Raw genomic sequence first — 12,944 nt, forward strand, 5'->3', positions numbered from 1 at the left:
CTGGAGAGGCTCAGTGACCAAGCTGCTACAGAAGAGCTCACAGAAGCTGGGTCCTGAGAGAGATCCAGTTCTGTTTTTGCTGAGGGAACCGGAGTGACAGGGCTACCAACACCTTGAGGTCTGCCTGGGTCTTGCCCAGAGCTTGCGTCAAACCAGAACAACATTAAATGCAGAAAGCACCAATTGCACAACCGCTATGGCCCATCAGATAATGTACAGAGTGCAGAGGGCACGTTCCTTAGTTCCTGTAACACAGCTTTGTGGCCTCTACTCTCCCTCTGGACGTCAAGAGCTAGAACCACCTGCATTCCAGCACTAACCACTGAGTAATGGAAGATGACAGCCATCATGGCATCATGAATATTCCTAACCACATATCAAGAATCCATTTGCTCCTTCCTTTAAAAAAAATTTTTTTTAACGTTTATTTTTAAAGAGAGACAGCACGTGAGAGAGGGGCAGAGAGAGAGAGAGCGGGGGGCAGGCAGAGAGAGAGAGGGAGACACAGAATCTGAAGCAGGCTCTAGGCTCCCAGCTGTCAGCACAGAGCCCGATGTGGGGCTGGAACCCATGAATCGTGAGATCATGACTTGAGCCGAAGTCGGATGCTTAACCGACTGAGCCACCCGGGCGCCCCATCTCTTTCTTTCTTCTTAACAGAACTTGATTTTGCATAGCTATCTGCCTCTCCCTCTTAAGGCCCATGAACACTGACCCAATCCCACTCCACAGGTAGGCTCTGCTGACATCCATCATCCAGCACATTTTATTTTCTAGGTCATGCTCAATGGTTCGTAAGCTGGCCCGCGACCAAGTTCTCCGATCAAAGGTAATCTCCGAATCCTTGCTTCCAAAATACCTGGGCAGGAGAAATGGTCTTGCTTTTCCCTTGGACACTGTGGCACGTGGATATGAGGCCGAGAGTTGCAGCCCCCACCCTGCTGCCAGCCTGAGGGCAGAGCTAGAACAGGAGCAGCTGTGGGAAGAAGGAGCAAAGCCTCGGGTTTCACTCAACCCGTTGGCTGGCTCCGTATCTACCTTCCAGGTACACCAGTCCAGGAAGTCTTTTACCGGCTACTCTACCGGAGTTGGATTTTCTGTTCTGTTTTGCTGCAAACATCTGAAATAATAAATGTGGAGACCAAGTTCTTAGGACTCACACGTTGTATATCTGCTTCAGAAGCTGGGAGGCATACCAACCTCTAAGTACTGGAACACTACACTGAGCAGTATTTCACAGAATCCTTATCTCCCTGCCCCCATGAGGTAGGGACATCACTATTCTCATTTTGCAGACAAGGAAATGGAAACATATGGAGGTTTAGAAACTGGCCCAACATCACACTTTGTAAATGACAGAGCTGGGATCCAAACCTCAGCTTCTGGAATCTAAACTCATCTACTTTTCTGGCTGAGAGCTGCTTCCTTTCTATAGCTTCACAAAATCCGGAAAAATACCTATCCTTATTACTGCTTTAAATTTATATTATACTGCCTAGATGCTCTTTTAAACAATGATGTGGATTCAGAAATAAGTAAAATCATAAAGCTTTGGGTCTTTTTGTAGCTGATGCTGAGCTAGGAAGATTATTCACATTCCCAGAGCTTTGATCTCTTCACCAATAAAATCAAGTTAGCGAAAGAAAGTTCATGCTGAAGGAAATGAATGGACAGCTGATGTGGTGACCAGAGCGCTGGCTTCTTTGTTCCGGCTCTGGCTGTGTTACCTTGGTCAAGTCACTTTACCTCTCTGCGTCCCTATGTATTTCTACCAAGTCACAGGTGGCTTAATACTCTAGAACTCTATGTTTACCTGACCTGTTGAGCTACTGGAAAGGGTTGTACTAATTTATTAAAATGGCAAATTTTACCGGGTTCACTGGGTTAAAGCAATGAGCACCAAGAATTTTACTCCCACCTTCTAGTGCCCACCTGTCATATCAGGATGTCACCCAGCTTGCTTTTATTAATAGCAAAACTGGAGATCAAAGAAATAAAACAAAATGTTAAAATCCAGCGGTCACTGACCACAGCAAATGGCCAGGGGCTGAGGCATCACCGTATACCATGAATCACTCACATGGGGGAGATGAGCGGTGGCAGCTTGATGGCTCTTTTGACGGCTGTCTTGAATGCTGACAGAGAAAGGACCTTTTCCCCGTCAGGGGTCCGAGAGCACAGTAACACCCTCTTGATTTAGTGGGTAAGACTGAATATGAAGGTCTCATGCCCTCTGTGCTCTGTGCCCCAGAGCTTCCCTCTGGGCTGAAAGTCTGGTCTGCTTCACAAAGTGGCCAAACACCTACTATTTATTAGCAGCAAAGGTCAGGGAGAAAGTTAAACCCATGGACTCTGAGGAGACTTGGAAAATTCATCACGCTAATTTCTCTGTGCCTTCCTGGGGCCCCCCTGGCCCAGGAGGTACAGTCAGTGCCACTTTTGCTTAGTTTCACTGGAACGAAAATATTACCGGGATCGTGGAGGACAAGATGACGAGGCTTTCTGGAAACCCGAAAGGGAGAAGCCTGTAAAGACAGTCTGGAGCACTGTTCTTGGAGCTGCTCCTTTCTCCATTTACTCATCAGGACACCGCTGCCAGAGACCCAGCGAACGGCATGCGATGGTCCAAGGCCGGCCCCGGACAACCCGTGAGGGCACCCAGCCTCCCTTCATCCGAGCTCTGTATTTAATTTTTGGATGTGTACACCTGTCTCCTCTATTGGCAGGGGAATAGGGTACAAGTTCAAGCTGCCTGCTAAAACATTCTAGTTCTTATCACAGAAATTATAGCCAATGTTCACTAAGAGCTTCCTGTGCATCAGACCCTGTGCTAAATGCTGTACCTGAGTTATCATTTATTCCTTTTTGGTTAAGGTAGACATTTGATTGATTGATTGATTTGGCATGCATGAGCAGGGGAAGGACAGAGAGCAAGAGGGACAGAGGGAGAGAGAGAACCTCAAGCCTGACACCAGGCTCCATCCCACCACCCCGGAATCATGACCCGAGCTGAAATCAAGAGCCAGACACTCAACGAACTGAGCCACCCAGGCGCCCCGTCATTTATTCCTTTCAACCACTGTGTAAGAGAAGACAGATGTGGCAGGGACCGAGTTTCCCCCACAGTGAGGGCCGTGTTAGCCTGATCCTCACTCTATCCCTTCTTTAGGCAAAGAAGCAGTTCAATTTAAGAAACAAACCTGTAACTACTAGTTACAGGACTCCTGTAACTAGGGGTCCGCCGAGGCAGCCATGGCTGGGCGTGCTGCACGGGACGAGCAGCACTGGAGATGGCGCTTCGTGCCTCTATGCACAACTGGTGTGAACCCCACAATCCCCCCAGTCAGGCTGGCCCGGCTGCCCTTGAACGTGGCTCTCAGGGAAGGCTGTGTGTGGATGGCCACATGGCTGATGTATATTTCTGCTAAACCCGTTTCTAAATTTCCCTCCTTAGCGGTTTTCTGCCTTGGCCAGAGCCTCCCATCGGGGAGGGTGGAGACAAGCGTGGAAGCAAAGTGCTGCACCCCCAGGACCGTTTCCCCAGCCAGCCGGACATGCCATCGGCACCCGAGGCCGCCCCGCCAGCCGCCAGCGCACTGGGCTTGAGCGGCGCGGCTGGTTGCTGCCACTCCATCTCTGCTGCCCCCTGGGGTCTCATCCATCATATGGAGATAATTAGCCTGTTGTTTTTGGAATCAGTCAACCAGCCTCATAATCACTTTCTCAAAAACATTCCAGAGATTAAATGACCAATGACGACGCTGGGGAGAAGAGCACAGAGAACAGCTGCGGCTGCTCACGTGTTTGGGAAGGAAATCCCTGACAGGAAGATGGGGCGGAAACCGGACAGCGAAGGGCTCGGGGCCCTGAGGTCTCTGTCTGGACTCTTCTAGAAAAGAAATTGAATCACTTTTATTTCAGTTCCTGTGTGTACTCAGTCTGGAGAATAGACCAAGGATGAGGTGAGCTATAGACCATAGGTCCTCAAGGTCTGTGCTCCCCACCCCTGTCCTGCCACCCCCACGGCCCCGTCCCAGGCACCCCTACACGGTGCTCTGAAAGAGTGTGGGCCCTGGGCATGGAACATGATCCCAGTCTGGGCCAGTTCTAACTTGGTGTAGAAACCTTGTCCAAATTATTTTGCTTCTCTCTCCACTGCCTGACATGCAAAATGGGAACCTGGCTGTCACCGAGCCTAATTGTTTGCTGCAAGGGGTAAATCAGGTGAGCTAACGTGAAGTGTCTACCACAATGCCTTGTGATTATTTTAGGTCTACTCCAGTAATCCAGGAGATTTCTTTATTTTAAGGTCAGCTAATTAACAGCCTTAACTGTGTCTGCACCCTAAATTTTCCTTTACCATTTAATACATAGGTTCCAGGAATTAGGACAGGGACATTGTTGGGGCCATTATCCTACCCACCACACCATCCTTAATTCAAGTCCTTGGAGCTTCTCATCTCGAGCACTGCAATGACATCTCATGGGCTCCATGCCTCCAGTGACCCTGCACTGCAATCCTTTAGATTCCTATCCTGTTAAAGCAGAATTAACTAGTGTGTGATACAGTGCCTGAGAAATGGTAAGTGATTACCATTTTTTAAATTTATTTTTGAGAGAGAGAGAGAGGGAGCGTGTGCTAGTGAGCACAGAAGCAGGGGAGGGGCAGAGAGAGAGGGAGAGAGAGAGAATCCCAAGCAGGCTCTGTGTTGTAAGCACAGAGCCCGACATGGGGCTTGATCTCACCAACTGTGAGATCATGAGTCGAGCTGAAATCAAGAGTCAGACGCTTAACTGACCGGCCACCCAGGCATCCCCAAACGTTTTAATGCCAAATATAGTTAAAATTAAGTGCATACTCTATGCCAGTCACACTTAAAAATACTTTGAATTTTTAATTTAATCTTCATGTCAACTAAGTAAGGTATTAGTGCCATGTCCGTTTTACAGATGAGACAACTGAGGCACAGAGAGGCCATCACATGCTCAGTCTTAACCGAGATTGTGTGGCAGAGCAAGAATTTAAGACCAGGTGGCCTAAGTCTAGAACCCTATGCTCCTAACTACCTCACTACTGTTGAGTAAATGAATAATTTAGTCCTCAAAGACCTTTCATAGCCACTGCATGGTGGGGGGTCGGGGGGGGCGCAGGATATTATTATATAAATAATATGGATGGCAACTAGACTCAGGTGACAATGGTTTGAACTTTTATGCCACTACTGTGTGACCCTATAAAGTTGTTTATAAGGAACTTCAGTTTTAAGAAGATTAAGAAACTTCACTCTTCAGTTTCTTCAATTAGAAAATAGGAATAAAATCATCTACTTCAGCTACTGCCTATTGTGAAAATTACATGAGGTAACAGAGAACTGCTTCACCCAAGGCTCAGGACACAGCGGGTACCATGTAAATGTTAACCCCTCCCTCCCTGCAACTGGATACAAGTGATAGGTCACACTCTAAGGCTAACTGTAGTTGAGTGATTGGATTTTCAAGCCACTTTGTCCTAACACCACTCTACTACCCTCTACCCCATTCTTTTCCTTTTAGAATTCAACCAACCTCAACTGGTTGCTGCTCCTGGAATATGACCTGAACTTTTCTTGTGGGGACCTTCGCTGAAGCTGATCTTTTCATCAACAGTGTCTGTCCCTTCTTGGGGCACCTGGGTGGCTCAGTCAGTTAAGCACTAGACTTCGGCTCAGGTCATGACCTCACGGTTCGTGGGTTCGAGCCCCGTGTCGGGCTCTGTGCTGACAGCTAGCGCCTGGAGCCTGCTTCGGAGTCTGTGTCTCCCTCATTCTCTCTGCCCTTTCTTGGTCCACACTCTTGTCTCTCTCTCTCAAAAACAAACATTTAAAAATTCTTTTAAAAAATGTCTGTCCCTTATCTTATCTACAGATCTATGTTCTCTATGGACATTTTCCCAATTCCTCCTCTGGCCACCTCCTGTATTTTATCTGCACTTTTACTCTCCCATAGCCACACTCATGATTACACTGAGTTTCCTGCCCCCACCCATTTCCTCCTTTGTTCAGCAGGTCCTCATTTTCATCATCTTTACGAGCCTATGACTAACATATACTGGAGGTCGGAAAGGAAAGATTTGTGACAATGAATTAAATGTGGCACAAAGACCCAGTGAAGAAAGCAGACAGGGACACAGACTTTCCACGTAAGGCAGAAGGTCATACAGGCTCCGTGAGAAGTTCTGTGGAATGGCTGGGGCAGAAGGACGGAGGATGAGGTTGAAAGAAAGACTTCACAGAGGAGGTGTCTGTGCATGTACATCATGGGGAGAGGCTTGTGGGACAGAACCTGAACAGGCTTACAAATACTGCCTGAGTGCCACAGGTGCATCTGTCACTGAATTATCTCACTTTGCGTACTTGTGCTGGGCTCCAGGACTTATTTTTGTAGTGAGCAGTAGGATTTTCCCTTCCTCAGCACTCAGTAAGCTGGAGCATTTAGGCAGGAGAGGATTCCGGTTTTGGTTCTTAGGCTGTTCAGTAATGGGGCAAGAGTGGACACAAGTAGCAGCTTTCCTTGTAGAGAGAAGATAATGGAAAAACCTCCATGCTTCGGGGAAGGCATTCGGTGAATGAGAGAGAGAGGAACGCACCAACTTGGAGCAGGAAAGTGACAGGTGATCTTCATTTTGTTAATTTCAGAATTTAGCAGAAACAGCGGGTTGGTCTCTTCTGGAGGAGTAACTCAGTGGCAACACATTTATATTCAAGAAACCTTGCTTAAACTGTCATGTGTGAGAAGCCCTGGCTCAGAACAGGCAAAAGATTTTCTCGGGAATTTGCTGGATTAGGATATGCCAGAGAAATGTGACTTAGTATGGCAGGCTGCTACTGTTGGGTCTTTTTTCCTTCTTCATTATCATATGATCTTTTAATAAAGATTGTAACAGCTTTCATCAACAATATGGCTTAGACTTAGTTTAAGCAGATCCTTGGAACTCTGAGCCAGCTAGCAGGATTCTCATGAAGCTCAGGACCCTGTTGATTCCTCTTTTCTAGAAAAAGTGAGGTTTTCCTGCAGGTCAGTTGGCCAACACCAACTGCTCATAGAGGAGGAAGTGTACCACCTACCCTGAACCCTCCGAGTGCAGAACTTTGGCTTGGTCAACTTGGGCATGTTAGAATTCTGACTTCTGTTGGGTCACAAGCATGAGTTACCTCACAGGTGCAGTAAGCCAGATAAAAAGATGATGGCTTTAAAAAGCCACTGGGTATGCCATAGCTATGTTGGAGGCTTCACGGGACAATGGAAAGAGCACAGAACCAGAGCCAGAAAACGTGAAGCAAGCCACGGCTTTACTCAGCTCAGTTACCTTGTGCCAGGGACATTCAGTCACCTGGAAAGTTTTCTGGAACCAGGGAGTGGTGGCAAGACTAAATGAATGAACAAGTATCCCTTCATTCTTCAGAGTCCTTTTTTCATCAACTGCACAATAGAAGAGTGGGAAAAAAAAACCACCAGTAATAAACTAATAACATGTGAAGTACTTGAGGAATTGTCAATTCCCTATCCCATGTTATTCTCTGTAATTTCAGGATTTTATCAAATGTAAGGGTAAGAACAGTGACGTAATAACGTAATAACGTGGACAAAGTTACTAATACCAGAAAGTATTTTGACCCTTTTATCGCGCTATGTATTCAGAAACACTGTCTCCAATTTCAGTGGTGTGGCAGTTAAACCATTCCCAAGATTTTCTCCTCATATGTCAGGCCTGTGTGAGAGGCTTTATGTCTCTGGAACATTTGGAAGAGGACCCACATGGTGACAACTAGACACGCTTGACCACCTTCATATCTATTTCTCGAAATCCAGGATAGGACACTTAGGATACAATATGCGAGCCCCTCACAACTCTCCTTCTGGAAGGGAAGCAGCATGAGGAGAAGACGTGAACTCTCACACTGGAGCGACCTTGTTTGCACATTCTATCAGAACAGGCAGAATATGGCCTTCCAGACTGAGTCCCGAGGTAGCAATCTGTGGAGCCTGGACACCATTCTTAGAGTTAGGGAGACTTCACACAGCCAAGTGATTTCATCTGACTGACTCCACTTACCTCACATGAAATGGTCACCTCGTGGGACCCCTAGTGGTGACACATTATATTAGAAGCATCCGCTTCCAAAATAGACTCACAGCAGGTAATATGGGTCAGCTCAGCCTATTTTTACTTCTGCTTTGGCAGTAACCACAAAGGGAATCTAAACTCACTTTTGTGCTTTTAGCATCCTGCTGGCATGCCCTTATCAAAGTTCCACCCATAGAAATATGGTGATGGAGAGCACTGATTAAGGGTTGGCAGTATGACTGCTTCCAAGTATCCTATACTCTTTTCCAGAGGTTTTAACACTTGTGCTGAAAAAATGGTGAGGATTCTTTCCCTTCAGAGATATTCTGACAAAGATGAAAGGTCAATAGAAAGGGCAATAAGATGTATGAACCCCAAAGTAGAGTTCTCAGACAAACCAATCATAGCTTGACAGTCTATTGCTCTAGTCTATGATTTGAAAGCATGTTTTAAAATGGTTAAGAATAGGGATGCCTGGGTGGCTCAGTCGGTTAAGCATCCAACTCTCAATTTTGGCTCAGGTCATGATCTCATGGTTCATGAGTTTGAGCCCTGGATTGGGCTCTACACTGACAGCACAGAGCCTGCTTGGAATTCTCTCTCTGCCCCTCCCCTGTGCTCTCTGTCCCCTTCAAAATAAATAAATAAACTTAAAATGGATAGGAATAGGAACAAGATAAAAGGCAATTATGTTAAACCTCAGAAGTTCCTTCTTCTTTAGACAAATGAAATATTTGCAGAATTTTGGACGGAAGAGCATATTGAGTCTATATAATACACAGTCTTCTTCTTAAAACGTTAATGGTTTATGGACAGTACACTTCCCTACAGGACAAATTATAATCTTGTTTCAACATGAGTCACAGTGGTAGGAGTCACATCTACTGTAAGGCTTAGAGAAATGAATTTGGACAAGGTTTGGGATTGTTGAAAAATGGAAGGTCAAAGTCCTCTAGGATGCTACATTATGAAAATCATTGCCAAAACCCCAAAAACGACCCCCAAAGCCCACATCCTATTTCCTTTACTCCCCTCATATTATTATTTTTCCTCACTGGGGCAATTTGCAATTCTAAGGAAACATTGCAAATGTTTGAAACAACAATGATTGAAGGACGGAGACCATGGAAACCTAAAAGAAAAAAGAACAGAAATCTGTTTATAGGCATTTTTAACCAGACAGACAAGAGCAGAGCCAAAGTAACAGATCCCTCAGGTTTCAAAAGGCTCTGAAAGTAAGGTCTTTAAATTAGAAAAGCATAGCTCCAAATACACAGTAACCACCACCAATTATAAAAGAATGCCCAGATGCCTCCTTTGAAGCTTAGACAGTCCACCTCTTACACAGCATTTGTCAGAAAGCCAATTCTCTTCATTATGTCAAAGAAGAGAACTGTGTCAGGGGGACTGAAAGACATGGTCACTTACTAGGGCATCTCTCTTCCTCCTCTGTTGGCTGTTCCTTCGCAGGCTTGGGAGGGCCTTTGATTTTATACACCAAGGCACGGAGTTTCCCAGCCCAGGATGTGTCTTCCTCCTCCTCTTCTTCCTCCTCCAGGGGAACACCTAGCAAGTCACAGAACAGAGTGAAAATCTTGAACAGTACATAAAAATAACCACCATAAGATTGAAAGAACATAAATCTCTGCTTCCTACCCTTCTGGAACTTTCTCAAGATGCTATAGGCAGCCTCCCATAATTATTTACCTACAGGCTGTCTTTTTGGAAAGTATTTTAAAAAGATAATTCCTTACATACAAAAACACCAAGTAATTTCAAACCCTAAAATCAACTCTTTTTATTTTTGAAGTTTGTTTATTTATTTTGAGAGAGAGAGAGGGAACAAGCTGGCTCTGTGCTGTCAGCATGGAGACTGATGCAGGGCTTAATCCCATGAACCATGAGTTTATGACTTGAGTCAAAACCAAGAGTTAGCTGGATGCTTTAATTGACTGAGCTACCCAGGTGCCCCTAAATTTAACTTATTCTAACCTGTACCCTAAAAGGGCTCTAAAGCATCTAGAAAGAGTTAACATTGAGTCATTTCCTATGAAAATACCACTTATTTTCCATATATTAGTCAATCCATCTATGTACAAGCAGCACAAATGCTGAGAACAATTTAAAATCAGCAGTTACGTATCAAAGGAGGGACTGCAGGCTTACAATTGTTATTTAAAATAGTTATGTATTAAAGTAGGGACTGTAGTTTAGAATTGTTAAAGGCATACGTTATCATATTTATATCACTGCAAAAGATAAGAAGCAAAGGAGATCAGAATCTTGGTTCACCCGGGAGCAGAGTCCAACTACCTAAGTAAAGTGGGTGAAGTTTACACAAGTTATCAGTTATTTTCCTTCTTCAGAGACCCTGTTCACTCTCTTCTATTTCAACAAAATTTCTTCTTGGTAGAAGGAGTTTCCACCATATATGGATATGGCATATATGCCAGAATTAGTTTCTGTATCTTCTCTGACCCCAGTAGTCCAGGCAGAATCATTTCTTGAGCAGTTAGAATTGTACAGTTAACCCTCGAACAATGCAGGGGTTAGGGGCACCATTCACCCACACAGTAGAAAATCCACATATAACTCTGACCCTCTACAACTTAACTATGAATAGCATACTCCTGATGGGAAGCCTTACTGATAACATAAACAGTCAACTAACACGCATTTTTAAATGCGATATGTATCATATACTGTATCCTTATAATAAATTAAACCAGAGAAAGAAAATGTTATTAAGAAAATCATAAGGAAGAGAAAATACACTTTGAGTACTGTACTCTATTTATGGAAACAAAATCCCGCATAACAAATGGACTCACATAACTCAAACCCCTATTACTCAACAATCAAAAAGAATGAAATCTTGCCATTTGCAACAACGCGGATGGAACTAGAGGGCATTATGCTAAGCAAAATTAGTCAGAGGAAGACAAACATCATATGACTTCACTCACGTGGAATTTAAGATACAAAACAGATGAACATAAGGGAAGGGAAGCAAAAATAATATTAAAAAAGGGTCAACCGCACTTTTAAATACAAAACTGTCTTCCCAACCCCCACTAGCTTCTAATGAAGGAATTGGGAACAGACTTGTCTTTGATAAAGCTTTCATCTCAGAAGCTCACCACAGTGAATGAGAAGGTCCTCATGGAAGTCATATAGCTCCTCTCGGATCTCTTCTGGGCAGGGGCAATTCTCTCCCAGTTGAAAGTTAAGAAGCATGTTGATCTTTGAGGGACAAAGAAGAATGGGTAAGTGGTTCTCGGTGTTGGCCAAAGAACTCAGATCCTGCCTTAGACACCTAACATTCTTTGCAAATTTTATCTACCTCAAACTTTTTTGTAAAGATGACCATATTTAAAAGTAGCTTTCACCTTTTCTCTAATTATAATGGTGATTTATTAACTGCACAAAATTTGGAAATACCTAAAGAAAACTTACTGTGATCCCACTACCCAAAGATAACCATATTTAATGATACTTAGTTCATAACTTCCAGGCTTTATGTATATAGATTGAGAGCATGCATACTCTAGATAAACATTTTTGAGGTCAGATTTCCCACTTAACAATTTATCTTCAGCATTTGCTTTTTTTATTGATTGTTAACAGGTACACTGCATTTCACCATAAGATGAATAGCAATTGGTGTAAAATTAATGACCTGTTAAGAAATATTTAAATTGTTTCCATTTTTTTGTTCTTATAAATAAATACAGTTTGTTGGAATTTCCTTATAACTAATTTTTGTTCACATCTCTGATCTTTTTTTTTTTTTAAGGATAAACTCCTAGAAGCAACATGACTGGATCAAAAGGTTTGCACATTTTAATGGCTTTCGATAGGAATTGCCAAATCACCCTCCAGAAGGCTTACAACAATTTGCATTTTAACCAAATTTATTCAAGAGTGTGTATTACTTTGCCATCTCCATTACAGTAATGAGAGTTAACACATTTTCAAATATTTTCCAATTTAATGGGTAAAAAATGTCACATCCCTGTTGCTTTAATTTGCATTTAATTGGTGAGGTTGAATTTTGTTTTTCCACACATAAGAACCATTTTCATTTCAGTATTTTATAAATTTCCCATTCATGTTCTTTCTCCCTTTTTCTGTTGGGTAATTTTCTTTTTAAAAATTAATCAGGAGGCGCCTGGGTGGCTTAGTCCGGTAAGCCGCTGACTTTGGCTCAGATCATGATCTCACGGTTTGTGAGTTTGAGCCCAGCGTCAGGCTCTGTGCTGACAGCTCAGATCCTGGAGCCTGCTTCAGATTCTGTATCTCCCTCTCTCTCTGCCCCTCCCGTGCTCACACTCTATCACTGTCCCTCAAAACTGAATAAACATTAAAAAAATTAATCAGTATTTTGCACATCCCTAGACTATTAACTCTTTGTAGCATGTTCTCTAAATTTATTTCCCAGGTTTTAGTGAGCTTTTAACTTTACCTACAAAAAAAAATTTTTTTTTGACATGCAGGTTTTAACAGGTAGTTAAACACTCATCTTTTCCTTTAGTTTTGTCTCAGGGAGTCTTAACTGTTTTAATGCCATGGACCACTCTGACAGTCTGTTAAAACCCACCTGATTATTGCTTAAATTAGTATTTTGAATATGTAACATAAAATATAGAAAATTACATACAGAAACCATTATTGAAATTTAGTTATCAAAAACCATAAAAAAGAAATCTGTGATATAGTAACATGTACTTGTTTATTAACCTATTGGACAAAAAGATCTAGTGGCAGTCTCCTATGCACTGTGATCTTGAAGTAGTGATGAAGTAAATGATATTTCAAGGTATGATACTCATTGTGACAC

General features: G+C 43.4%; 1 protein-coding gene across 1 annotated transcript in view; it reads right to left on the bottom strand.

Annotated features, from left to right (window-relative positions):
* The window catches only part of RYR3 (ryanodine receptor 3), a 529,492-nt gene that overhangs the window by 159,571 nt on the left and 356,977 nt on the right, over positions 1–12,944 (bottom strand). The window contains exons 37-38 of the mRNA XM_040492205.1: positions 11,245–11,347; positions 9,533–9,670 (exon numbers count right to left, since the gene is read on the bottom strand). Coding sequence (XP_040348139.1) covers positions 9,533–9,670; positions 11,245–11,347 — 241 coding nt within the window. The remainder of the gene's footprint in view (positions 1–9,532; positions 9,671–11,244; positions 11,348–12,944) is intronic.

Source organism: Herpailurus yagouaroundi, unplaced genomic scaffold (assembly GCF_014898765.1).
Source record: "Herpailurus yagouaroundi ecotype Mexico unplaced genomic scaffold, PumYag 184, whole genome shotgun sequence".
Taxonomy (NCBI): Eukaryota; Metazoa; Chordata; class Mammalia; order Carnivora; family Felidae; genus Herpailurus; species Herpailurus yagouaroundi.